The sequence below is a fragment of the Talpa occidentalis genome, unplaced genomic scaffold, assembly GCF_014898055.3.
Source record: "Talpa occidentalis isolate TD23 unplaced genomic scaffold, MPIMG_talOcc4v2.1 talOcc4.14, whole genome shotgun sequence".
NCBI lineage: Eukaryota > Metazoa > Chordata > Mammalia > Eulipotyphla > Talpidae > Talpa > Talpa occidentalis.
Window position 1 is genome coordinate 73,675,584 of NW_023601433.1, and position 27,989 is coordinate 73,703,572.

The 27,989-nt window shown below is 52.1% G+C and overlaps 1 protein-coding gene across 1 annotated transcript in view; it reads right to left on the minus strand.

Moving 5' to 3' along the window:
- The window catches only part of MN1 (MN1 proto-oncogene, transcriptional regulator), a 46,746-nt gene extending 23,650 nt beyond the window's left edge, over window positions 1–23,096 (minus strand). The window contains exons 1-2 of the mRNA XM_037510794.2: window positions 22,727–23,096; window positions 18,581–22,649 (exon numbers count right to left, since the gene is read on the minus strand). Coding sequence (XP_037366691.1) covers window positions 18,581–22,343 — 3,763 coding nt within the window. The 5' untranslated portion in view covers window positions 22,344–22,649; window positions 22,727–23,096. The remainder of the gene's footprint in view (window positions 1–18,580; window positions 22,650–22,726) is intronic.
- Window positions 23,097–27,989: the final 4,893 nt, after the last annotated feature.

The window sequence follows — 27,989 nt, forward strand, 5'->3', positions numbered from 1 at the left end:
GTCTCCAGTTTAATTGCCTTCAAACCTAGGCAGGCAGGCCCAGGCAGATGGATTTTCAGTCTGACCTCATTAAAAAATAATAATAACCAAATAGAATACAGAGTAAAATCCAAAACCCACAACATGGCTAACAAGTGTGGAATAAGGGGTATGACGGGCCAGGCCCGGCCTGACCCAGACTGCTATCTCCTGCACCCCCGGCTGGCCTTACACCCCTGAGCTTATGGCCCTTGCCTCATCTTCTCTCCTCTCTTAAAAACAAGTGGTTCTGGACTCCCGCTCCTTGAGGCCTTTTCTTCCCCAGCCCCTGTTCCCCTGGAAGCTGGCATACCGGAATATAAATTGGAAGCATGCATGCGCCCCCCCCACAAGGCGGACGCCACATACCAGACAAAACGACTGCAGGCCTGGTCATCTGGGGTTAAGAATGGTTTTTGTTTTTGGCAGGGAGTGTGGAGGAACCCAAAGGAACTGGCCAGGACAATTGTTCCAGGAATGAAAGGGAGAGGAGGAAAAAGAGGAGGGGGAGACAGCAGGGGAGAGGGAAACAGAGCCAATACCTGGGGTACCACAGCCAGTTACTTTCTCTGTGCCCCAGGAACTGGTGTGCAAATAATTTTTGCACCTGGTTATGGAAACAAAATGGGGATATGGCTGTACCCCATTCTAGGCAGGTAAGACTTCTGCTTCACCTTCTTCACTACCCTACCTTTGTTTGATGAAACTATATGTGAATGCTTGAGGCAGACAGTCAGAAGAGATTTCCTTCCAAAAGCAGAATCCAGGAGAAATCTCCAGCAAATGGGCTTGCCCACCATCACACGGATTTAGGGAGACGGAGACACACACACACACACACACACACACACAGAGGCAAGAAGAAAGTCCTACAGGGTACACTGTCCCCAGCCGTGACCCAGGACAAGGACAAAGCAGCAGGTAAGAGTTATGGGGCTTCCTCCCAGCCAGGCACGGTTTTTAAGGGTTACACATACTTGGTCTTATAACCACCCATGAAGAACTCATCGCAGTCCCCGTACAGAATAGAAGGTGTGATTAATATTTTTGTGCATATTATTAGCACTGTTGTCATGATTTTTAGAAAGTTTCCTAATACTCACAAGGAACTGATTTTTCAAACCCTACACAACAGAGCATATAAGAAGTGGGTACACAGGGTGAGGACACTGAAAACTCAAAGGGGTTCCATAAAATGCAGTTTTTGTCGCGGATCCATTTTCTCACTTGACGTTGTTCTAAAACATCAAGCTGTCTGGGGAACTGCTAACCCCAGTGTTCACCACCCCACCCCTATAGCATCCAAGATCACCCGTCAGAGTTCTGCAGGTAAATTCTCACAGCCCATTACGGAAGGAGTAATCCCACAATGGAATACCTGCTCCCCTACTTTCTGCAGCATGCCACCCCTCCACATCTAGGTCCCCAAGTCCTCCTTCCCGGAGGTGGGAAGCACTGTATTTATGTCAAGGCTTAGGGACCTGCATGATGGGCTAAACACTGAGCTTTTCATTAATTCCAATAATCCCTCCATGACCCTGTTTTTTGTTTTTATTTTTGTTTTTGGTTTTGGTTTTTTTGTGGGACCCTCGCCGGTGGCCGGGGAACGAACCAGCGCTGCAGAGGCTGTGGGCAGCTTCGCAGCCCAGCGCTCAACCGCTGCGCCACCAGGGGAGGTCCTCCATGACCCTGTTTAACCCAAAAACTACAAAAGGAAACTGAGGCCAAGGGTGGTAAAAGAATCCAAGGGGGAACATAACTGCTAGGAGCAGTGCTGGGGAAGGAGAGAGGGGAGGAACAGGCCTGGGAGTTCCAATGTCCAAAGCTTCCTCCCTTTCTTACTCACTCCTGCAGAGGTGGAGGCTCTGATCCCTGACCCTGAACTAGCCCCACCTTGCTGGTGAAGAAACCCCCTTCATCCCTCCTAGGTCTCAGGGGCATTACGGTGGCACTCACAGGGATGTACCCCTGCAGCTGACAAAGCCCTTTTCTCTGACCTTTGGATTGTCAGGCATCTACTGGCCACTGAGCCAGGGCCCAGTGCTGGGGACACTGCCACTTTGTCATCATTGGGGTCTTGACTCATATCAGAGATGCCATCCTGGCCAGGAGACCCACCCCAGACCCTCTCTCCTCACACTGGCAAATTTCCTGTAGAGCATCAATGAAACTGTCCTTTTTCTATATTTATTAGCTGGGTAATTCCCTCCCCCAAAGGTATGGGGTCTGTTTTATTCTGGCACGCTACAGGGCCCAACGAAAGAAGGCAACAACTACAGAGACACAGGCCGATGTTCCCTGTTACGGGGGTCCTAGGAGAGGCCAGAATTGACCCATTCAACAGACAGGCCAACCAAGGCTCAGCAAGGTTGAGAGCCTTGCCCCAATGACACCAAGCCACCTCCCAGAGCCCAGGCCTAAGGCTCTGCCCACTGCCCCTTCACCCGTGAGGAACAGAAGGTGATGATTTTAATAGTCAGTGGCATGGCCGGCAACTGCTGAGGGGCGGGGAGTGTCAAGACCAGGAGGTGGTTTTTATTTTGAGCATCTGTTGTTGGGAAATCAGCTTCCCTTCTGAGCCTTAGTGGTTCTGAGCATAGATTCCCAGGCCAGACAAGCCCAGACATGAATCCAAGCTCTTCCCCTCTCCCAGCTGGGTGCCCTTGGGAGGTCACTCTGCCTTTCTTCCCCTCAGTTTTCTCATCTGTAAAATGGGGCTTGGTGTAATTGGTACTTGATGACTTCGGCCTTTTAGATTCTTTTGCAACTCAGAGAGTCAGAGAGGAAAGCAAAAGAAAAGCTTCCAGAAGGTGACGTCAGGCCCGGGTCACCCAGAGGCTCAGCCCTCTGCACCTCCTTGGGCTGGTCCCCAGCTGGGTCTGTGCCTTCCTGTCCGGGTGACCTCTGTCAGACCTGGAGAACAATGCCTGGGAAAAGAAGGAAACAGAGTCTCCCTGGGCTGAGACATAAATCGTGGCCTGCCCAGCTCCGGGCAAGAGCGGACATCCCCCACGCCCCCCACCTGTGGCAGGCTGAGTGCCCTGTGGGGGACCAGATGGAATAACCCCTGCCCTAACCCATGGCACAGGTGCTGCCAAACTACTACTGAAAGAGTGTTTCTGCTCCTCAGGAGGGGCCAGGCATGAGGAAAGAGAAGGAAAACTGATATTTTCTCAGCTGCTTGGAACTCAGATGCAACACTATTAATTGCACACCTACCATGTGCCATCAGACCTCACTCTTCCTAGGCTGACACCCTCTGCTGCACTTCCCCCTGCAGTGACCTTTAGGGTTAACCGTCCCTAGGTCCGGCTGGGCTGGTCCGCGGCAACCCTCCACTGGCTCCCAGAATAAAATCCAAACTCCTGGTTTGACCACCATGACGAGTGACCCAACCCCTGCTGCCTGAACCATCTCCCCCCACACCAGCCCCTCCCATTCCTGGAACAAGCCCACTCAGTCCTGGGGTTCCTGCACTTGCTGTCCCCTGGCCGGGAACACCCTTCCTGCAGAGCTTGACACAGCTGCTCCAGGGTATGGGAACCTATTGTTAAATATTCAGGAATTCTGCAAGTCCGCTGTCTTTACGTTGCTCTGTACCACGTGAGAGTATTTACACCAAGGGAATCAGTAAACGCTACAAAGCAGAACACTCCCCAACTCGAGAGCCAGTGGTTGAACAGTTACTAGCACACCCCTGGCGAGCTCCTGGTCATCATTCAGGGCTTAGCTTAACCTGTACCGCCTCACGGAGGTCCACTTTAGACACTCATGAACCTCCCCTTCTGCCAACTCTCTTCCCGGCCCTGATCACTCCATGCCTCTGTGAGAGCAGGGGCTTTGTCCCTTGGCTTCCCCACTGCATCCCGGAACCGAAAACAGTGTTGTCATGTGGTTAGTGCTTGATACGTGTTTACTGAATGAGTAAATATGCTAGATGCTTTTTAATTCAAAATTTTCTACTTTGTTCATTATTTTGACACCAGTCTCTTCTATCATTTGGGGTTTCTCAGTCTTGACACTCTTGACACTTTGGGCTGGGTAATTCTTTGTTGGGGAGGAAAGGGGTGAAGCTGGTTGGGGCACTGTAAAATGTTTAGCAGGATCCATAGTGCCCCCTCTCTCTGTTATTGTGATAACCAGAAACAGCTCCAAGTGTACCCCAGGAGAAGGGGAGTCACACAATCCCTAGGTGGGGACCAGGCCCCTGAAGGAGGTGTGTTACTCTCCCCAGTTTGCACCCAAGGACTGGGAGAGGTGTTAAAACCTGGCTAAGGGTCCCACGTGGCAACAGAAAATGACTCTGGCTGGTTCCAAAGCCTTTCCTCTCACAACCTACTCTATTGTTCACTGTCCCCAGGGTACAGAGCTCATCAACCCCACCGCAACCCTCAGAGAGGGGCACAGGGATTATTCCTGCATTATGGGTGAGGAAACTGAAGCTCAGAGAGGTGTACCACCTGCCCTAGGTCACACAGCACACAGTAACAGAGCTAGGATTCAATCCAGGCCTTGTTAACCCCCTAAGCCCTCTCCTCATACCCCCCACCTGTGGCAGGGACACCCCCCCAAGAGTGCTCTCCTGCGCTCTCTTTCTCCCCAGTTTTTTTCTTCTCCCTCCCTCCCCTACCTCTTCCCCTCCTCCCCTTCTCCCCACTCATTTTAACTACAACCCAAGCCTGCCAGGTTCCTGAGGCCCCACCTGAGGTGACAGACACGGGGGTTTAATTTTTCTGTTGCCAGCTCCCAGATTGTTTATGGCTGGTACAGGCTCCTGGCAAAGTGCTCAGAGGCCGGAGACCGGCTCATCTCATGAATTCCTTCAACAAGAAGGCTGACCATTACTCACACATATCAGGGAACTGTTCCTTCTGAGCACAGGGAGAGCTGTCAGGCAGATGAAAAATATCACTGCATGGCCATCCTGCCTCCAGCGACCCGTGCCCAGACATGGCTGACCGCACCGGCCTGGGTCCATCCACCCAGGCTGCACCGGGTCTGACCGCCCTGCTGTCGAAGACGGCCCTGCAGAGAGGCCAGAGAGTGCTGCTGCAGGAGCAATGGGTTCCAGCCCAGCCCTGGCCAGAGACACACAATTCCTGAGCGAGTTTCCTGTGCCAGACCCACACTGCATGCTGATGTGCGACCTGGCGCTGCTCCCCTCCAGCCGGCACCACTCAGTTGCCCACAAGTCCCATCGCCTCTCTGTGATCCATTCTCTCAACCCGAAGATGGGGCAAACAATAGCAGAAATAACACTGCTCACTTCAAAGGGACATATGACATTACATACAAAACATCTGGCATACAGTAAGCGGTCAATAAAAGTTGGGGCTGGTCCAGAGCTTCCTGTGTTGGGCAGTCTTCTGAACATCAGCTCATGTATATATTAACGCATTGAATCTTTCCAGCCTCTTGACATAGGAACTATTATTATCCTCTTTCACTGTTAAGACAATGGAGGCACAGAGTGGTTAAGTAACCTGCCCAAGGTCACGCAGCTAGGAAATGGAGTGGCTAGGGTTTAAAATCAGGTAGCATCTGGCTCCAGAACACGTCCTCTTAACCACATATAATCATCCTATTAGTCCTCACAATAACCCTATGAGGGAAGCACTATTTTTTTTTTCCTTTTTTCAATTTTCAATGAAGAAACCAAGCTGGGAGCACTAAAGTGGTTCAGGTCACAGAGCTCAGAAGAGTTCAAGGGCCAGAAGTAAAATATAGACCCCCTATCTGGTGGGATCTGGCACCACTGTGGTGACCCAAAACCCAGAATAATCTCCTATGCAATGCCCACTCCCCATAAGAGGAAGGGATCAAGAAAAGCTGTTATCAGAACATGTGTGCCATGCTGCTTTCCACAAAAGGTTTGGAAACTTGTGGTTTAAAAAAAATCCCAGCCCTGCTCTGCATAAGGTATAGCCAGGCAAAATCAGATCCTCGCTTCTAGGTAAAGGGGTCAAGGGGCAGTAAGGGAAAGCCAAGGTCAAGGGTCAGCAATAGTCTAACCCCTCTTCTGCAGCTATGCTGTGAGACCTTGGTCAAGTTGCTCACCCTCTCTGAGCCTCAGATCTCTCAGTTGGAAAATGTTATTGAGAAGGGGTGCAGACATGGGAGTTGGCTCCCATTCTGAAACTTCACTTAAACATTCACCTTACTGAAATTTCAACAGTGAAAACTACAAGCACAAATTTGGGGACACTCACAGCAGCTCTGACATCTGTCACATCTAGACATCTAATGCAAGTCCACCCAATATCTCCACTTATACACACAGCTGGGCAGGAAAAATTGGGTCAGCAGACACAGGTCTATGGCAGTCAGCACAGTGAGCTCGCAGACTTTCACAACCAGGCTGCCACAAGCTCCTCCTGCTGTGCATGAGGTCGGCCTGCTAAGAAGTTCTGAATTTCTACTCCTCCCAAAATGGCTACACAGGTGCTGACGGAGAGCTGAGCCACTGGACCACACCTCAGTGGGTGCATGGGGGCTTAAAACATCCTCTTTCACAGCTATAGCATAATGGGGCCAGGCAGTGGGCACCTATGTCTCCTGGGACATAGCAAAGAAGTCAGGGAGACAGGGACGGATGAGAGGGTTAAGCCCCCTACCCAGGGCTGGCCAAGCATAAAAAGCTCCAAGTTCAGGACCAAATTCCCCACTTGTTGAAACTACTCAGTGTCCCCAAGCCCATCCCAGGAAGAAATAAAGAAAAACCAAACTAAGAGCGGGCCAACCCAGCCCCTCTCCCTATTTTCAGTCTTAACATGGACAGTAAAGAGACAGAACTGTCATTTCCATCCTCTGCAGGATCTAACTTCAAAAGTCTTGGACACAGAATGGAGGGGGCAAGGGGCCTGCTGAAAACTGGGACACCCATTTTTGCAGGCTTAAAAACAGATCAATTTTACTCTAAAGTTGAAAATGAAACATACTCCTGTTTGGGAAAAGAATTTCATTAGGGGGGAAATATAATATAAAAATACCCATTTAGAAAGAATGTGCTATTAATTCTTAGCACTCTATGCAGAAGGGAAAATTGCATTTTTATCTAAATGGTTTTTCTGCATAAGCCATTTACAATATTCTTTGCCTCTCTATAATAGGCCCTGCTACCATTAGTACTGGGACGACCAAGCTGAGGGCTGAAATCGCCCTCAAACACATTTAATACATAACCCCTGAAAATCTATTCCAACAGGGACCTCAGCAAACAGGCACAGCATTCCTTTTTTAAGGAAGAAATAAATATCACCAAGGGCGGGGGTACTGGGGGGGTGGTGAGGGGTGTGCTGATGGAGGTGGGGGGTGAGGGAAAAGATGGTTTAAGTTAAAAGCAAATGCTCTAGGTCCCTTTAGCCAGCTGTAAAATTGCAACTGATTTTTGGTTGTGAGATTGCATCCATTTGACTGCCTTAATGTGTATGCTGGTGTATCTCACACACACACACATACACACACACACACACACACACGCATATGCACACACAGGGGTTTCCATCAAACAAGCAAACACGGAGAGGATGAAATTCAGGATATGAAAACAAACTATTTTTAAACACTAAAGCAAACACACCAAGATAGCAATACTGCTATTTTCCCATTAAACTAAGTTTCTCTCAATTTGAAAAGCGAGAGTAATCTAAACAATACTTCCAAACAAACTGCATGGAGTTTGGGTGTTGTGGCCTTCACCATTCTTAACAACAACCAAAAATTCCTTCTGTAAAGAAGCAAAAACACAGGCAGGGGCAGGCTGCTTTGCTAAGTCCTGCCACGTCCCACCAAACGTGTCCTGTGTCCTCCCCCACAACAGTGCCCGGATGCCCAGTTGTCTCTAACTTCAAAATGCAATTTTTTTTTTTTTCAAAAAAAAGTTTTTTAAAAAAGTCTTCCAGCTCTTTCTCTCTCGGATTCCCAAAATAACTACTTACTTAATACCAAATGTCGGGGAGCTAAATTAATTCATTAAGGAAATGCTGGGGCTGTGATGGGCACCAAGCGTGGGGGCCTCTGTGATTTCATTGCCAAGAGCCAGAACACCTCAGGCTGCTCACTTCCGGCGTTGTCTAACCCATAAATTATTCTTTTAAAACCAGGAGTCCAGAAATGTCATAATTATAGCTGATACAGGTAACAGGTGTGTTCCTCTGTCCCTCCCACCCCTGCCACCCGTCCTCCAGACAAGTTTCTGGAAGATTTAGTAGCCTAGCCTGGGGCGTCGTAATTACCGGAAACGACTTTGGTTTTAAGGGTTAGATAAAGACCCTCTCCAAATTTAAAGCCAGACCCCAATGTCCATTAGATTTTAACGGGCCCACATAAAAAAAGAAATTGTATCCTCATCTCTCCAAATGCCTGTTTCCTCAGCACCTCAAGTTCATTCCAGGCTGGCTCAGTGCCGAAAATACTCCCGTCAGGCCCTCACTCTGCAAAGGCAAGTTCTCGGTGGAGGCTGGTGTGTGAGGATTAAGTAAAGGGGATGGGGGTGTTCAGGAAACCATTTGCTCCAAAACTGTTAGGGCCAAAACCTGTCTTTAAAAAATATATATAATAATAAAAGTGGAATGTTAACCCATCCTGGAAGCAGAGAGACAGGAAGGCTGCGGGGAAGCCAGAGAGGAAGGGGGGGTGCACCCAGAGAAAGCGGCTGAAGCACCCACAACGTCACAATGACACATTCTCCCCTCGCGAGACTCAGCATTGGGAAGGCCAAAGCTGCCGGCTGTTTTGCTCTGTTGTTCCTTCCCCCAGCTTCCAAGACTTCTGCATACTTTTTCTTCCTTCTTTGGAAATCAAACCATGCGTTTCTCGAAAAGTTACACACACACACCCCTAATCCCAGCAAAATGCTTCACATACACTGAGTACAAAATAAATGCTTATTAACTAAACTGACCCAAAATAGTGAAATGTGCAAGTAAATTAATCATGCCTTTCCCGGAGGCCAAACAGGATTACAAATTCAACAAAAATTGACCACACTAAGATCAATAAGCTACTTAAAACTGAGTGGGGCCAAAACTTTGCATGAACTTCTGGGGGGAAAAAAAACCCAACATTTATTTTTTCATTTCTTATTAAAACTTCTCAAGTCTGTGTGGATGTGGGTGGGTGGGTGGGTAGGTGGGTGTGCGTGCACACAAGCAGAAACCAGCGAAAGGCATCCAAAGCTTTATGCCCAGACAATTTAGAAATAGTCACGGCATAAGAATCGTGAAATTGCAACTGCTTTTAAAAGCCAAATTTTAGTGCACAGCCTCCCTTCCTTCAAATATTAAACCATCACCAAAAGTTACATTGCAGGGGATGAAAATGGTCAATTTGTTGTGAGCCATTTAGGTCTCGATACCAAAGCATTAAGGGCTTCTGATAGCGGGACCAATGGGTCCCCAAAGGGGAGCAAAGAGGAGACTAATTCTCTCCAGTTCCTTTCCACACTTGACTTATCTAGAATCAGGGAAATCTTCCTCTTGCCGAATTCTGTCACTTACTTTTGTTTCCTTTTTCCCAGCCATTCAGAAAAAGGAAAATATACATATACTGTGTGGGAAGGCATCATTTGCGTTTCAAAGCAGTGGGACCTGCCTGCCAGGTCTATGTGAAAGTCAGCAGTACCCCTGAGAGGCTCAGAGGTAGGAGGGAAACCCCAGTGACAGTCCCCTTATGGGGCCATCGGGGGAAAGGTCACTCCTTTCCCACCCCATGTCCCTCTTCTATGGAAAGGTCTGGGCAGTCTGGGAAAGTCAATGCCTGTGTAGCAAGTCACCCGCGCCCACCTCCTCTGCAGGAGAAGTGACTACAGGCACATTAGCAGGACAGACTACCCATCAGGGCCTGTCTGGGTACACACACACACACACACACACACACACACACACACACACAGTATGCCTGCCTCAGCCACTAACTAAACAGAAACGGGCCCTGATTGCTAACAGACCCACGATGTGGTCATTAGCCCCAGGCTGGGCCGTCCACACCTATTTCCCCCATACATCTGCAATCATGTGGAAGGCCTGGCCCAGCAGGGAAAGCTCAGCCAAGAATTTTCCGTCCTTTATGATGCCTGACACTGGCCCCCAAGCACTTTGCTCACCCCGTCTCACCCAGGAGTGCTGTTATAAACGATGTCCACACTTCGCAATTATTTTCCACTCTTGAACCCCAAGTATCAGTAAATAACATTTCATCCCCCTCCAACAGCCCCACCGCCATCACCCCCATGGAGAAAAGAAACAGCACCCCAATCTCCATCCAGGTTTCCTAACTGGGGGTGTTTCTCTCTCTGCCTTCTGTTTCAGAGGCAAGGAGGCCCAAGGGTCCACATAGGGCTTGGGACCTCACATTTTCAAGGACTTTTCAAACAGTCCATGTGGACAGGGTAGAACCAACTTACTTCTCATTCAATTCTCAACCAACCCTCGCTTTCTCTGGAAGTCTGAGCTTTGGGGATTTGAAAGCAGGCTATGTCCTCTACGGGCTCCCCCACCCCCTCACTGATCATAAGAAGGTCCCTCAGAAGTATTTTATTCCTGGTGGTCGTTGCCAATCATTTGACAATGCTTGTATTCCGAGATCCAAGGGCGTCTGAAAACACGGTTTCACAGTAACTGAAAAGGGTCATATCTTTTTGACATCTCACCCTACCCTGGGTGAGCAGGGAGCAAGGAGCGTGTGTGTGTGTGTGTGTGTGTGTGTGTGTGTCTGTGTGTGTGATGGGGTTTACTCATTAACTGTCCCCTCACGTTCCTTGTGCTCCCAAATATAACCAGAAAGACCACACTGGGGCTTTAGGGCCGAGAGATTTCCCCAGTCCCACCAACGAAAAGCATCGCAAAGTCCCAAGACCAAGTTGCTCCGGTGAAATTTTTGACTAGAGCTTTAAGATCAAATGACTCTCCATGCCTAAACACCCCTTAAGTTATTAATCAGCAATGTGAAGAAAAGACAAAATTTAAATGCTCAGAATCGAGTGCATCAACAGGCCCCTTAGTTCTCATCAAACAGGCTGCCGGGTGAGGGAGCAGGGGAAAAAGCTCGCGCAGATGGGCCTCCCGCACCAAAGTCAGTCCACGTTGCTCTGGAGGTGTGACAACAGCCGTCTATTTGTCAGTCACTGCCGAGGTAGAGCTGGACATGCAGGCTACCAAGGAGACCTGGTTCCCTCCTGGGTGTCTTCAAAGACTCAGCCTTCCCAAGACCATCCTTGCCAATGAGTCCCAAATATGCTTTCGACAAAAGCATATTCTCTTTTATCGCATCACCTCACTCAATTCACTTAAACTACACGCCACCGTAGTAAGTCTGTACCCAGAAAACCACAGCCCACTAAAGCAGCGTCCCCCCAGGGCCAAACACTTCACGAAGAGTTCAAGATCTCCCACAGACAGCATGAAGGTGGGAAAGGAGACGGCAGCTGCGGGCCACAGAGTGGATGCCACAGGCTCCGGGGGAGGGAGACACAGCCTAAGTTCACTGGATCCCTGAGCTTTAGACATCGGAACATTAAAAACATGCTTTCCCACAACAATATGAGTTCACATTGGGTGTTTATTGAGGGGCTTTCCTCTTTTTTGAACTAGTCTATTCCACGTAAGATACTCCTTCTGGGACACTCAGAGTCCCAGTTTGTTATGAACACGCTAAGAGCTCCAAACTGTTAAATTCAATTGCCTTTATGTTTAAGGGGCATTTGGGTCCATAGGATGATGTATAAATCATGCCAGGAAACGCACGCGGTCGCTATAAAGCTCTCTCTGATCCAGCTTCACAAGAAAACAGTGATGAGGGAAACCTACCAGTTATCTCAGCCTGGAGGGGGAAGGGGAATTTAGGATGCTGTGCCTCCAAGAGCCCCCCACTCAGTAGGATCTTGTCAGGCCAAAACTCAAAGCTACCAGAAAGCCCCAAAAGCCCCTTGGATTTCAAGATGTGGGGAAACCTGTGGCTATTTCTCCCTACTCCGTGTTCTTTCTGGACAAACACCGTGTTGGGAGCAGACCCTCCACTTGCTTCCCAAACCTCGGAGGCCGCTGATTAAAATGCAGACCAGCAAACAAAGCGGGTCTTGGCTTTCTCTAATAATGACACTAGTGAGAACGATGTCTCACAAATGTCCCTCCTCACTCAAGTAAACTAAACTTAACTTCGCTTTTTGATCCCAGTCACAAAATAAGTTTGGACATCGTGGTCCCACCACCATCCTCCCAAGTGTACACCCTCAGGGTGTTTCTCGCTCACACCCTAAAGTGACTGCTCCGGCAAGGGTGAGGCTGAGCTTTGGGTGCCTGTCCCAGCCACCACGGAAGATGGCAGAAAATGCTCAGGGCCACCTCCATGCTGAGCAATCCATTGACCAAAAGGTGCTGGGGTCCCAGAACCATCTCTTCCACCATATCCCGTTCAAGACTTCTTGGAATTTCTTGGGGCCCAAGTGGCAGTGAGTTGGGGACTGTCGGCTGAGCTGCTGTGCATCAAGACAGAGAGGGTCCCTGAAGGCAAGGCTGTGACTAATTTGAAAGCCCAGCATCGCCTCTGCCACGTCGTTGGTACCAAATGATTACAATAAAGGAGAGGAATTTCCATAAATGAGAAGCAGTGTCTGCCGTTTCCCACAACTGGGAGGAGGGGTGGGGGTGGGGGCCACTGATTCAAAGATTCCTCTCCTGGCTGGAGCATGGTGTTAGCTGAACTCAGCAGAGAGACCCCTCCATACGCGCACACTCATGCCCAAAACCAAGTGAGGGGAAATGTCTGTCTGCCACTGCAATACTCCAGATCAAAGTCACCCACGGCCCACCAGGCCCAGGAGGCCGAGATTTCACAATGAGGATCTTCAAAATCCTCTGTTTTTAGGACTTGCACTCATTCAGGCCCTTACAGAATCAGAATCTGTCAGCTAAGGCCATTGAGACCGAAGGTTTAGCTTCTTTCCCCACTCGCCTTCGGAAAGCAGATTAAGAGTAAACTGGAAGACTAGCCTGATCGCCTGACAGAAATACACTTGGCCATGCATATGTATATGTGCCTGTGCTGGGGAGGCCAGGGGGTAGCCCCTGTACACGTTGCATTGCGTGGGGCCCCGCGTTCCTCCCCTGGGCTAACAGACAGACCCGACTCCCACCTCAGCCACCCTCTCTCAACCAACCCCCAGATCACTTCATTTGTTTCCAGTGTGTTCAAGAAGAGACGGAAACTTGAACATTTCCCCCCAAATGTCTCTCTTCTCAATCACGCACTCATGTATATATCAACATCTCCGCCACTAGCAATCAAAACCCACACTCAAATCTGTCCACCCAAGACGCCCCTAAAAATAGACATCATCCTAACACAAACACATTGCTGGGCAAGTCAAAATCCTGACTTGAGTCAAAATGATGAAGCTGGGCTATTCCAGTTCCTCCAGACTGAAGACTTGAGTGGAACAACCAGTGGGGGGGGCTTTGAGGGAAGGATAGAAGGTACAGTCACTGGTTATCCGGGCCCCCTGTAGACCTCTGGCGTGAAAAGAGTTTGGTATTTTTACCTTGAAATGTGCTTGGGAGGCCTCTTTGCCCTTGCCTCGTCCCCCCACATTTGATCCTATTATATAAAGCTATAGCCTTTTAATCTCTAAAATTAACCAAAAAGAGGTAAATACAGTATTCCTTACTAAGAGTATTTATCTCCTAAATGCTTTCAGCAACGTAGATCACTCTCTAGGCAAAGAACACAACCCAATGGGACTGTCACTAGAGGGGAGAGAAAGATCACAAGTGATTTTGCTAAATCTCCCATCATGAAGTGAGTTAGGACACCCTGTGAAATCCCCAGTTTGCTTCTCCACAGTGGGAAGGATTTCCCTCCTCTAATTTCACCTGGTTCTCCTGGACTATTTATTAAAGATGTATATTTTGTATCAGCAGAAAGTATCAAGTAACTTCTTGGCGAAGGCAGCTATATTTTCAGGACCTATTAAGACTCTTTGTGGAAATTTAAATACCTCTGTCAGGCAAACCAAATCATATCAGGAATCATAGAATTTCATTGCTAGAAAGCGAAATTAGATTAACCAGCCCTCGCTCCTTTCCTAGAAACCTCAATAAAATAGAAGCACATTTCAACAATCTCTAACTTCCGGTCTGAAGGGACCTCACAAGAAATCTAAATGAATTTACATTTAAGAAAGCTATCCTTGAGGAAAACCTTACAATCTACAAAAATTGTATATCTTTATGTCCATAAGAATACGTAAGTATGTATTACATATTAGAGGCAATGGTTATTTAAAATCAAAACAGCTAGAAAAATCCAGTGCCATAAACCACAACAAGTTCAACACCGATAAGCTTCAGCCCCTTAAAACATCCTTGTCCTTTATTAATATTTAGTGGAAATGTATAATTGCAGATGTGTGCTAGGTTGGGGTTTTATGTCGGGAGGCGGGCAAAGAAGACAGGTTTATTACACCCATGAAATATTAAACAAGCACCAAAGAACAGTAGTAGTATGTCCTGGGCTAGCCAAGGAGTAGGGAGGCCTCAACGTCAGCTGCACAAAGGGGGCTCCTATCTGTTTACATTACCCCTGATTAACACCTGCGAAGTTTTGGGTTACATCTTCCGGAGGCTGCAGAAGTCACAGGAAGGCATGCAGCTCCTGCTGGGTGATTTCACAGGGAACCAGGAATGCAAGGTTCCTCGCCTTCCCAAAACAAGTTTGAGTGAGCCTTAAAAATTATCTCCAGGGTGTGGGGAGTAGAGGAAATTACTCCAAAAAACACAGGACTAAGACCCCCCCCAACCCCTGCCAGCAACCCCAACACACCGACACCCCTCTGCCCAAGCCTGCTCCATGTTTAAAAAAAAACTCACTGTTCGAATCCTGCCTGCCTAGTATTTCTCAGCATTGCTGACTGCTCTGCTAGGAACACTGAGAGAAGCATGAAATTCCAAAAATTTCTCCCGCATCACTGTAAAAATATCATACTTCCAAAAAGGGCAGGATTGCATGCAGAGCATAGAAGAAGACCTCTCCCGTTTCAATGTGTGTGAAAGAGCGTTTCTAGACTACTCCAGATTTCAAGATAGAGAGCGAGAACATAACGGAGGTTTGGCAAGGATAAACTTAATACAGAGTATGGTTAATTCAAGTTTTGAAAATTGGAAAGGGCTGGAGGTGGAAGGGAGATACTTTTCCAGACTTAATAACCTTTTTCTACAATCTATTATTTATTTCTCCTTCTCTGTTAGGAAATTCCTCCATAACCACATACCTACTAAGAAGATAGGTGGAGAATTTTGCAAAGTAATTTTAAACGTGCCTAACCATCACTGATTTTATAGATGTCCGAAGAAGCCCAAATTCAGGCTGATTTTTTTCCCCCTTTGCACTGCCTCACCCTCCCCCCACACCAACTTTGTACAAACAGCACCTCATGAGGTGATGCAGTTTCATTATACTGAAGTTGCTTGGTGTGTTGAGTAAGAAGTCAGGGGCAGCATAATTTGAAGGAGCTTTCCTGGTTAAAAAAATAAAAAATCATAATCACATGTGATTCTGGCCTAGACTTTGTGAGAGCTGCAGCTAGCCAGTTCCCTCCCCTCCAAAGGACATCCATAGCGCATAAGACAATCTGGGCACGTCCCGGTGGCTACACGGCTTGTGCAGTTCTGAAGACTTATTCCTTCTCTCCAATCCAAGCACGGATCATTTTGTTAAATACCGACTAGTATTTTGTCATCGGAGCGAAGAATTTCAGAAACGGTGTTAATATTTAATCACATTAGTACTGGCGTGTTTTACGGCGTGACAAAATAAAATATCATTATAAAAATGGGCTTTGCCTGAGAGCGGGGAGAAAGTATTTGCTTGGGCTGGAACCTAGAGGAGGTATGTTCAAAGCCTCCAGACACCGCTGCTTCGAGGCTAATGGGACCATGGGCATGTGTTTAAGAAAAAGCAGAATGTTTTAATTTTTTTTCCGACTCTGTTTCAAAGTAGCACACTTCACTCTGATTTTCAGCCAGGGGACTTGGGGTGCGTGGAAGACTCTGTGTACCTATTTATACAACATGTGCAGATGGAACTGCAGGGTGTTATCATAATGAAAAGTTTAATCATCCTTATTTACTACCAGTAAGGGAGCAGGAATTGGGTGCAGATACCTTATAAAGCCTTAACTAGCAGCCCCAAGGCTGCAGAGCTGTGAGTGACCTCAATTCGGGGCTTTATCTAGGGAACTGTCCTTCCCACATCACAGAGTAGAAAACAAAGGAGGTCAAGTGGTTGTCCCTGCAATGCTTCTAAGACAGCCAGCCCTGCAGCAGTCCCTGAAGGAAGCCCCTGTCCGCCCGTGTGCCGGGAGGGCTGCATGTGGCTAACAGGGGAAATCAACCCTAAAGGGACTAGCATCTCTTTCCAAAAAAAAATATATTTGCCTCCTCTGCCTGTGATAATGAAAGAAACAAAATAAAACATTTCTTTAATGATGTTTCTTCATTCACAATCCCTATCTTTTTTTTTTTTTTCCCCTGCAAAGGAATAGTCCTACTGGGCAGAGAAAGGTGTGATCTCTTGTAAAAAGATCTCATTAAAACCACCCTTCCTACCTCCCCGCCTAGTGGACCAAGGCCCTCCCTAGGACTCCTAGGCAAGGTGCTACTGTTTTTTTCTTTATTAATTCTCTAAATCGGATCTGTGGTGTTTTTTTTTTAACTTTTCTCACCCCATTTTGGCCAATATGTTCTTAATTACTTGGGAGGGGAGGGAACCGGGAAGGGGCAGGGGAAGGAGCAGCCAGGCCAAGCCAGGTAGAAGTGACAGCAGCTGGAATGTGTGCTAACCAGCTATCCATCGGTGGGATCGAGATGTTGTGTACAAGAAAATAAAAGAGAAAGAGGGACTGGAGCAAGCAGGATGCTGTGTCCAACTCCATTTTTAAAAAGGGGGGGTGGGTACAGAAGAAGCCCAGGGTCCCAAACTAACCAATTTATGGCCTTGCCCAGGAGAAGCCTGGAGAATGCTGATGCTGGCTGCAGCGTCTGCTGTGCATGCTAAATACCCGGCTTCAAATGAGAGAGCGGCGTCCCGGGCTGGGCAGTAGACGAACAAAGAGAAAAGCAGCGCGGCCGCATTCATGAATTAGAAAACCTAAGCGGGAAAGCCAACCGCGACGACCCGCTCCACGAAAGCCCAGAGTTCTGAGCCACCCCAACTCCTGCAGCACTTTCCCCCAACCCTCTCCTCCCTCCTCCTGCCCCTGCTCTCCAGGATCCTACCCTCACCTTAAATTCGGGGTCTAGAGATGACTGGATGTGGACTGGACTGGGCAGACCAAGGTCGAGGAGGGAAGAACTCTAAAGAGGGCAAGAATCAGGGGACATTATTTTTTTAAAGGACGGGGTAAAATCGCCAGGCGCTGGCTCCATGGCCACACTCAGTGTGGCGAAACCAACAGGATTCAACCCGGGGTTTAAAGGAAACAGTAGGAATGGGAACAAAATGATGTTGCCTAATTTTAAAATACCATTATCTGTGGGGGGGAGGTCCCCATATAAATAGAATGAATATCTATTGTAGTCCAGTTATCTTTAGGTTAAAAAAACAAAAAGAACTAGTGTTACTTTAACTACAAGGGCAGCCCATTCCCTAACCTCTACCCCACCCAGGCCCTCTAGGCCTGCTGGGGAGGGAGTGCTCAGAATGCAAAGGCGAGCTGAGAGTGGACATCTGTCACCAAAGCCAGGCGAGATATTGACAAACGCGGGTCCTTTGTGTCTTAAGAATATATATCCATACCTCCATACGCGCGCGTGATAGCCTGGCTGAGTACTCTGGTCTGTGCCAAGAAGACTCCACCCCAGCTCCCACCCCACCCCCCACCAAATGTCAAGGAGATGCACCCGGAAAAGGCTGCCTGCCTCTTACAACCCTGACAGGTCTCCAGTTTTTCAATGAAACTCTAATAGTTAAGAAGAGACAAAACAGCTATTCATTAGGAACAAATGTCAAATTAGGCGTTGCCTGTGAGTGATGGTGCAGGCACCAGAGATGGTAACTTTTTTTCCCCAAAGATGCTGGCAGAGAAGGGAACTCAGGCTGGAGGCTAGCTAACTAAGAGAAGGTGGGGAGGTATTCACGCAACTTCCCAGGTGTCCTGCCAGGAAGGAGGGCATAGTACACAACTCCTAAAAAGTAGAACCAGCCTGAATGTTGGTGGTGTGGAGGAGTCTTGATGTCAAAGAAAAGGGGTCTAGTCTTTCAAGCACCCAACTACTAAGTTCAAACTTGATGAGGGGGAGGGAGGGGTAAGGGGGAGGAACTCTACAATAATCCCCAAAGGCCTGCCATCTAAATTCTTAGTACCAAGTGGAACTAGAATCTACTTGGCAGCACCTGGGGGGAGTGGTTCCCCTGCAGAGTCCTTGGCGTAACCGGTGGAAGGGTACCCAGCTCTGAGTTGGGCATCTGGAGGGTCCTAATCCCCACGGGACCCTCCCCTTTCCAGGCTTAGGCTACATCCCAGGGTGGATGTGAGAGAGGTGAGAAGAGAACTGGAGGCGAGCACATATACCTTCTTTGCTGTTGGGGTTCTGGGGTTTGGCCTTCTCCCAGGGCGCCAGGGTCTTGTCATCATCCGAACCGTCCACCAAGGCCTTGTCAGCAGGCATGTACCAGGTGGCGCTGTGCTCTGCCATCAGCGAGTCCAGGTCAATGGTGCTCATGGCGCTCTTAACTGCCTCTGAGCAGCAGCTGCCCAGCTCGCTGTCACCGTTCTGCCCGCCTGAGGGCCCTACAGGGCACTCACCCTTCTTGCCACCCTTGAGCCCCAGGGGCTGGTCCTCGGAGATGCTGAACTGCTGCCTCTGCAACTGGATCTGTGCCTGGAGGATCTCCAGGGGGTGGATTTCATCAGGTGGCGGGGCACCGCTGCTGCTCGTTGGGGTCCGGACTTGCTCCAGGCCTGGTGTGCCCGGATGGCCCGAGGCCCCGCCGCCGTAACTGTCAGGGGTGGAGGTAGAGGTAGACATAATGCCCAGGCCTAGTGGGGGCGGGGGCGCCTTCGGTCCGTGTTCCCCTGCGCCCATCCCACGGGGAGCAAGTTTGGGCGATCCCGTCACCAGGGGGCTCCTACTCGCTTTGGCCAGGGCAGGGGGGTTATCTGAGCTAGATGACACCTCGTCCTCATTGGCATAGCTCGAGGTCACCTCGTCTGAGGCAAACTCGCCCACGTGCGGGGAACTACCATCCGACTTCGGTCCCCCATCCAGGGAGGCCATGAGGTCCGGCTGGTCCCCCAAGAGCAGCTCCGTCCCCTTCCCCCACGAAGGCGACGTGAGCGCTTTCTCGTGAGGCGTCGGCGCCCCGCGCGCCTCTCCGGCGGAGCTTCCCCCGACGGCTGCGCCTTGGGCTTGCTGCTGCCCTGGGCTCACCCCAGGCGCACCCCCGCTGTCTGGCGCTGCAGAGTACTTGTCGAAGAAGGTCCCGGGGCTCACGTGACCACTGTCCCTTTTTCTGCGACCCCGTCCCCGGCCACCGCCCCCAGGCACCGGCTTGCCATCGTTTCCCGACGTGGATTCCAGGGTGTAGTTGGGGGAGAGGCTGGTGCCGTCCCCCTGAGCAGGCGGGTTGGGCGGCCCCGAGGCTTTGGAGCCGCTGCCACTAGTCCCGGAGGGACCTCCGGGCCCTGGAGCCCCAGGGGCAGCCCCTCCGGGGAAATAATCCGAGCCCGGGTTGCCGGCCCCTGCCGCGCCTTCGGTCTCGTTCTGGCTCAGTTTCCTCTTGCCCTCGGGCGGGTTCTTCTTGTTGAAGGTCACGTTGAGGTTGGGAGCCCCGAGGCTGGCGATCATGTTCTGGCAGGCGGTGGAGAGAGCAGCCAGACAGCTTTGACCAAACAGGTTGTCCTTGGAGCTGGGCTTGTTGAAGGAGCCCAGCGAGAGCGCGCCCAGTTTGCTGGCCGAGGTGCGCTGGCTGGGCTGGAAGTCAGGTTGCGGGGGGTACGCACCCCCGCCGCCGCCGGTGCTGCCCCCTCCCCCGCCCGCGCTCGGAGGCGAGTTCACGCCTGGGCCGCTGTGCGGCGTGGCCTGACGGTTCGCCGCGCCGAATGGGAAGCCCGGCTGGGCCCCCAGCGAGGGCGCAGCAAAATCCGGCGGCGGAGGGCGGCGCTCGGAGGGAGCGCTGGGCAGTCCCACCCCAGCCCCCGGCGACTGCAGCTGTCCCAGGCCGGCCAGGCTGCCCCCAAACTGCAGGCCGGGGGAGGGCAACGCGGGCACGTGGCCCTCTCCGGGCATCCTCAGCGGCTCCTGCAGTGGGCCCCGGAACAGCACCCCAGAGCCGCCAGGGGGAGGGGGCGGCGCCAGGCCGGGGTCGTGCGGGCCACAGTCGGGTGGCAGACCTGAGGCACCCATCCTGCGGGGCAGCAGGTCACCCGGAGGCGGGTGCGGACCTGGAAACCACGCGCTCTCCTGCGCCAAGTGTGGTGCCTGCTGCTCGAAGGTGCCCAGGCGCGCGGCGCCCGCGCCTCCGCTTTCGCGCTCAAAGTTCGGCTGGGCCAAGCCGCCCACCGGGCCGCCGTGCACCAGGCTGCCCTGGCCTACGTCACCCGGGTGGCCTAGTTGGGTCAGGTTGGGCTGGCGCAGTCGCTGCTGCTGATTCCGCGACGCCATCTGCTTAATCATGAGGGCCGCGTTTTGGCGCTGCTGCTGCTGCTGTTGCTGCTGCTGCTGCTGCTGCAGGGACTGGTGGTCAGGGGTCGGGTGCTGCAGGGGTGGCCCAGAGGGGAAGCTGTCCGGCACAGGCGGCGTGAACTCGCCGGGTAGGCCCGAATAGGCGGAGGGCGAGAGGTGGTTGTCCAGAGCGCCGTTGTGCATGTTGCCGTTCCACGAAGCGCAGCGGTCCACTCCCGCGCTGCCCGGGAAGTCAAAGCGCGGCCTCTTGGCCACATTCATGTACGGGGGGGCGTCGAAATGCTGCAGCCGCTGGTTGGGTGCCTGCTGCGGATGGGGGTGTTGCATGTTAAACACAGGCTCGGAATAAGGGTGCATGCTCCGGTTCTCCAGCCGGTGGATGGGGTACTCGAACTGCGCGTGCTGGCTGGGCAGCATGGGGCCCCCGTCCTGCAGACCGCCGCTGGGTGTGCCTGCCTCGCCCTGCTGGGGCCGTGGGAGTGCGGGCGGGCATGAATTTTGTCTGACCAGAAGCCCAGGGGGCGGCTGCTGTGGCGGCGGCTGCTGCGGAGGTTGAGGGGGCTGCTGCTGAGGGGGCGGAGGGGCCTGCTGGGGAGGCTGCATTAACGGGTGTCTGGAGCCTACTCCTGGGTCCAAACCCACAGGCATCTTTCGGGTCCCCCCGAACCTCTCGAAGAAAACACCGTGCTGCTGCTGCTGTTGCTGCTGCTGCTGCTGCTGCTGCTGCTGTTGCTGCTGTTGCTGCTGCTGCTGTTGCTGCTGCTGCTGTTGCTGCTGCTGGGCGTGCATTTTGGACAAGCCCACCATGCCTGCAGCTCTGGGCAAGGCCGAGGCGCCCGGGAAAGAGCCCCCGGGAACCTGGCGACCGGCCGCGTAATGAGGCAGCTGCCCCTCAGATTCTGAGGGTGAAAACATGTCGAAATGTCCCGAGGGCGCCTCGCCCGGGTAATTGTATTCCAGAGAGTCGACGGCTCCTTGGTTCGCCACCCTCCGAGGCTCCAAACTGTGGGAATCGGAGCCGCTGGAGGCCGGCAGGCCGTGGAAAGAGGCCGCTCGATTGGGACTCTGGTCCAGCGGCAAGCATGGAGCAGGCACGCCGTGGCCCGAGGCGCCCGAACTGTGGAAGTCCGGGAGGTTCCCTGGTCGCTGAGGGCCGAAGCTCTCAGGCCCCTGGCTCTCAGCCATGTGATCATAACCCTCCGCAAAGGGCGGCTGACTGCCTAGGCCACCGGCTGCGCCGCCGTAGCCGAGCAAGCGACCCCCATGCAGGCAGGAGGCCCCTGGGTCCGGGCCTCCGAAGTTGCCCCCGAAGTGGGGGTGATGCTGGTGGGGGTGGTGGCCTCCTGGGTGACCGTGGTGTGGCTGTTGGCCTCCAAAGAAACCGTGCACCGGCTGCGCCTGCAGCCCCCCGGCGTGCAACTCCGAGTGGCCACGCGTGTGGAAGCCGTAAGGCTCCATGTTCATGCCCAAGATCGGGGGCTCGCCCAGCGCGCTCATGGCAGGGTCCACGGGGCCAGGGGGTCCCCCTGCGTGGAAAGCCGGGGTCTTAAAGTGGGCGTTCATGCTTAGTCCGGCCTCGTTAAAGTTCCTTTCGCCCTGCCCAGCGTTCCTGCTGTTGATCTGGGGCTCGAATTGGTCCAGCCCAAACATACTTGGCGGGGGGCGGGGGATCAATAGGGCATGACAGCCTGCTCTCCGCGGCGCGCCTCGGCCAGCTACTCGCTCCGGCCCCGAGTCGGGCGCTCCCGGACGCTCAGCACCTCGGGGGCGCAGCGCGCACGGCCACCTCGCCGGGCTCGTGGAGGCTGGGGGCTAGCAGCTCCTCTCCCAAAGCTCCGGTTATGTCCGACGCGGGCCTCTCACATCTTGCGGCGCCGCGGGGCCTCCGGGAGCCTTGTTGGGGGGCCCATGCCCCGGGCGGTTAGCACAGCCGCAAGTCAGTTTGCGGAGAGGGAACTGCGGACGAGTGGAGACAAAAAAAGTTAAGTGGGGGAAAGGAGGCGGGCAGGAGGAAGGGAGAGCAGAGCGATCACCTTCTTAAGTCCGATCGGGTCCGGCTGGGCGCCCCAGGACGCCGGAAGCTTCCCGAAGTCCGAGGCAGAGCTGCTAAGGGGCCGGGCTGGGAGACCCTTCAAAGCCGGGGCTCGCGCCGGGGCTCGGACAGAATGGTCCCTCCCCCCTCCCCCCGGAGTCCCCGCGCTTTGCAGCCGGAGCCTCGGCCAAGCACGACCTGCTTGTACAGTCACCGTCGGCCCCAGCAAGCGGCCGCTGCTTCTTCAGCGAGTCCGAGGACCGGAGGTTTCTGTCGGCATCACCGATGCTGGTCCCGGAGCCGCGCGCGCAGCGGGACTGGGGAGGCGCGGGCGCCGGGGGTTGGAGCAGAGGGTTGGGAGAAGGCGCGGCTCCCCGGCTCCGCCGCTGGTGCGCTGCACCCCGGCGCGCCGCTTCGCGGCCACGTCCGCCGCCTGCCGCTTTCTGTCCTACGCTGTTTGGTCTCTGAGTTCGCGGGGGTCTCGGCAATCTGTTCCAGGAGCGGGCAGGCAGCGAGGCGAGGGCTTAGATCGCTCCAAGGCTCGGTTCCCTGCCTCGGCGCGGAGGTGCTTGGCGAGTCCCCCTCGGACCCGGGGAGGGGGGCGTACGCAGGTTAGGGGCCAGGCTGCACAGGCTGAGCAGGCTAAGGCGTTCCGGTTGCGCTTTCGGGGCCCGGAATGGGGGGGGCGGGGGCAGCTCAGGGAAGGGGGGGGTCCGCGCACCCCTCTCTGGGTTGGCGGGGGGGGTGCTCTGCGTGGGGCGTTCCGAGGGTCTCGGCTCCCCTCTCTGTGTCTGCCTCTAGCCCAACGCCGGGAGAAGCAGCAACAAGTTTTGCATTTCAGCAATCAATTTCAGCCATTACATTTGCACCAATCAGCGCAGCCCGAGCTACGGGCCCGGGGCGGGGCTCGCTCTTAAGGTGGTCCTGGGTGCTGGCTGCTGAGGCCCCAGCAGCCACGAACCCGCACTTGGCCAACTCCCGGGTCCCCCGCTCCGATCTCGCCCCGGGGTCCGGCGCCTGTGCGCTGGGGGCGCGCGCTGGCCTCCCTGCACTTTGGGCTGAAGAGGGCGCAAGCGGAGAATGGCGGGAGGTTGGCTTTGTTCACCCCCCTTTCCACTCACACAGTTCCCAACTCCCCACCCCCAACTGAATCGAGACCTGCGGGGTGGGCCGGGGGGCGGGGAGGTGGGCTGTAAGACGTGCGGGGCGCTCAGACAATGGGGTCGCCAGGCAAAGCTTCCAGACTCCACACAGAAAGTCGCTAAGTGTCAACTGCGCTTCAACCCTCGGGCAGACCCTTGGCTCTCCAGCTGTCTGCTAACTAGTGGCGCCCAAGTTAGCCGGCCTTCGGATTTTCCTGGAGGTCAAAGTAGACCCGGAATGACAAAGTTAGGGTTCTCCCGCGGAGACCGGGCGCTCGCTGGCCCCTCTCTCACGAGGGCGCACGCAATTGTTCGCTGTCCCCACAGTCTGGCGTTCCCGGTTCTCAGCCACTGGCTTCCGCCGGGAGCAGCCGTGACCACTCGGCCACTCCATGCAGTGCACATCGAAAGAGCCCAGCTCGGGAGCCGCAAGGCAGCTGCAGGATGTGAGAAGACCCGAGGGGAGCAAAAGCCAGAGCACCCTATTCCGGGCACCCAGGGCCAAGGCCCAGGCCCTCTGCAAGCGCGAGGTTGGCCTCCTTAAGAGATCAATTAAACTGAAGAGGCCAAGGAACGGAATTGGGTTGTGATACTAAAATCAATAGGAGTAATTTAATATCTGCCCTGCTCTTTATGAAATATTTATCCCAATAATCTTAGTTAAAATGTTTAGATCTTCCTGATCCCTACTGAGGCTGAAATCTATCTTGCAATTAGAAGTTGGGAGTTAGAGGTGATGGAGGGTAGAAAGGTGTTTATTCTCTGTGTGTGCGTGTGTGTGTGTGTGTGTGTGTGTGTGTGTGTGTGTTTTCCTCCTTAAAGTGCGTGTAAGGGAGGAAAGAGGAGAAGCCTTTTCATTTTCCTTACCATAAAATAGCACGAGGAAATTTTGCTGGCAGACCAGCATTCTTAGCAGAAGGGGAGAAAAAAGAACTTTCTTTGAAGTGCCCCTGATATCGCTATTAAATCTAAATAAAATTAAGCATGGTGTATAAAAATGCCTTTTCCCCCCACAAAAGAAAGTGTTTATCGCCCAAGTCTGTCTAGCGTTTGCTAAATTGCGCATGAAATCTGAAATGAAATAAACGTTATAATAAAACCAACCCCTGAGCCCTTTTTATTTAAAAACCTCAGATTAAGCACTCCACCGCCGCCAGCACGAGTTAAAAAGTTACCACGTCCTGCACAGGGATTCATTGCTCCCTGGAGTTGCTGCTGGGAAGGCAGACGCTGGGTGTTCCAGAACCCAAATACAGAGAAGATGGGCTCAATTTAGGGGAGGGGGTGCAAGGAAGCACTGTCTTGAGGAACTTCGGAGGAAAATTATCCTCCCTCCAATAGAATAAAAATGAAAACAAGCGATAAAAACCTGCAAATTTCACGCACAGGGGTCTGAAGCTAGCTCAGTTTCAAGGCCTTTCCCGGACCGCCCAACTGTGGATGTCTACAGATATTTTTTCTTTTTGAAATTAAAAATGAAAATTACCCCCACCAAAAATGGGGTCCATAAATAAGCATTGGGAAGAAGTATTTGTACAGGGCGGTGGAGTTTTAAAAGGATTTTTCTGCAGGATCAGGTTGTTGGTCTGTGATTAAATATTGATTTTGTGTAATTAGTTTTCATGTGAACTATCCTCTTGCTGATAGCTTAGAGGTTTCAGAACTAGAAAAGAAATGGAATTGGACATGGAAATTATTACTTAGCAAAGTGACAGGGAAGTAAGAGCCAGAGAAAAGACTGAGGCTGACTTAGGCACAAAGAAATAAAGGGCCTGGGAAGATTTCCCATTTTCCCCACCCCTCGGGGCCCCAGACCAGAGGAGGGGAGACCCTGAGCCTCCCCTAGATGAAGGGAGCCAATAGGGAAATTAATTGCCTGGAGGAGGACCTGTGTGGACAAAAACCTGTGCAAAGTCTCTGACACTCAGTCACCTGCCTGGTCCACAGTGCCAGGTTCTGGGTGTCACAGGGGGTACCTGTGTGAGGAGTCTGGTTGTCATGTGTGTCTGGAGAGAAAAGAAAAAGTTGGGACCTGTCTGGAGGCCTGGGTGGACCAGGGCAGTGGGAAATATGGCCCAAGACCTGAAGTCTGTAGAGCCCCTTTTTGGGGGTATGCTCTCGGCTGAGGCATGACTTCACACAGGGCTGGCTGAACACCTGGGCAGGTTTCCTGTGGAATAATTCTGTGAGCTCCAGGGAGAGGGGTATGGGAATATTTTTCTGGGGTTGTTTCCAAGAGTGAGGTCTACAAGGTGTGTGTGCGTGAAAGGAGGGTGTGTTTGGGTCCTGCCATATTTCTGTCCAGGACTTGTATGTCCTTTACTTTCCTTAACTCTACAAATGTTGTGTGGGCAGGTGGCATGTGCCCTGTTTTGGTCTTCACTGCGAGGGTGGTACATTTGTCTGTCTCTTGGTGTCTCCATACCTCTCCCGGAGGAGGGGCATCGTTGTCTTTCCCCTAACTCTGCTTCTCCTTGTGTATGCATCTGTGTTTGTACCTGTATGTGTGTGCCCGCCTCACATTTTGTATGTCTGTGTCTCTGTGAGTGTGAGAGCATGTGTCACTGCTTCTGCCCACCTATGCCTGTGTGCGCACTGGAGTGTGCGCCTCCAGAGTGTAGGCGCCCCTGCGTGTGTCTGTGTGAGCACTCTGCCAGCAAGAGCCCGCAGCTTCTTTGGAACAGACACATTGCCCTCTAGTGCTCAGACAAAATCAAAGTCCCACCACAGCCAGCACAGAGCTGAGAACAGCAGGAGGCTGGGGTCTTCCTCATTCCTCTAGCCCTCCCCTCCAAGGGTGCTGAGTGTGCTGGCCCTGGTCAGGGGGAGAGAAGGGCAAGACATGGTTTGACTGGCTCTACCACCCCCAGGAGCTAAGAGGGATGATCTGAGCTAGTAAGAAGCAGGGAGCTGGCCAGAGTGGCCCTCAGTGAGCAATCCAGAACCCTCCTGGGACTGAGAACCCGACATGCCTGAACTGGTCCAGGAGCTCAAGTTCAAAAGGGGACTCCCCCAAGTGAGCTTCCCACTAAACAAAATCACAAAGCAATCAGCACTCAACACCCTTTACCCAGTACACACAGCCTTTAAGTCTTTTCTTCAGACACACTCATACATGCCTTCACAATAGATGTCTGCCCTCCTACCCCCCACTCCCACACATACCCCTCCATAGTGTACGTGTTTGCACACTAGCTACCCCCTAGAAATTTGTCTCTGTGTTCTGCTCCTTTCTGAGTGTTAAATGTCCCTGATCCCATTTCATCCTTGAGGCAGCCCCACAAGGTTAAGACTCAGAACTCAATTTCCAGTTGAAGACTTGGAGCCTTACACAGGCCAAGTGCCTTTCCCAAAGTCAGAGAGTAGCAGAGCTGGAAATCCAGACCAATTTGCCTGACTCTGAGGCCTGACTCTGAACTACTGCCTGCTCCACCTGAATGTGACAGTTTAGGCAAAGCATTTAGCACAGCGCAGGGAACATAGTGAGTGCCAAGAAATGTTAGCTACCTTTATCACTACTGCTACTGTTATCATTATGAATATTACTGTGATTATGATTAGTATTATTCTCTGTGTCTGTCCCACAGAAACCTGAGAAACTAGCACACGAACACGTGCCACACACACACACACACACACATACACACACATTTTTATCTTCAGTCTTCTCTCTCCTTTAGAGCTTTGAAACACAGGAATCACAGCAGCCTGAGTGTCCTGCAGGCAGAATCCCTGAGGAGATGTGGAGGAAGAATCCACAGAATGACTTCCTCTCCTGGGCCAGCGGTGGAAAGGATATGAGATTCGGCATTAGAAACAGACTCAAATCTTGCCTTTATCACTTAAGAGCTGTGCAACCTTAGGTCAAATAGTTCCTTCTCTGAGCCTCAGTTTCCCATTTGGGAAGGGGAATCAAAGCCAGCTCATAGAGAGCATAAGGATAGAGACAATGTAACAGAGCATGGCAGATGGGGGGCATCCACTCAATGGTAGCCATGCTTGACATTACTATCATTATTTTTCTGTGTTTGGATCCAGGGAGGTGAGAGCAAAACAATGATCCCAGAAATATCCGATGCATTTGACCAATCAGCCTTGCCTCCCCAGCCAGCCTTTGAGAGA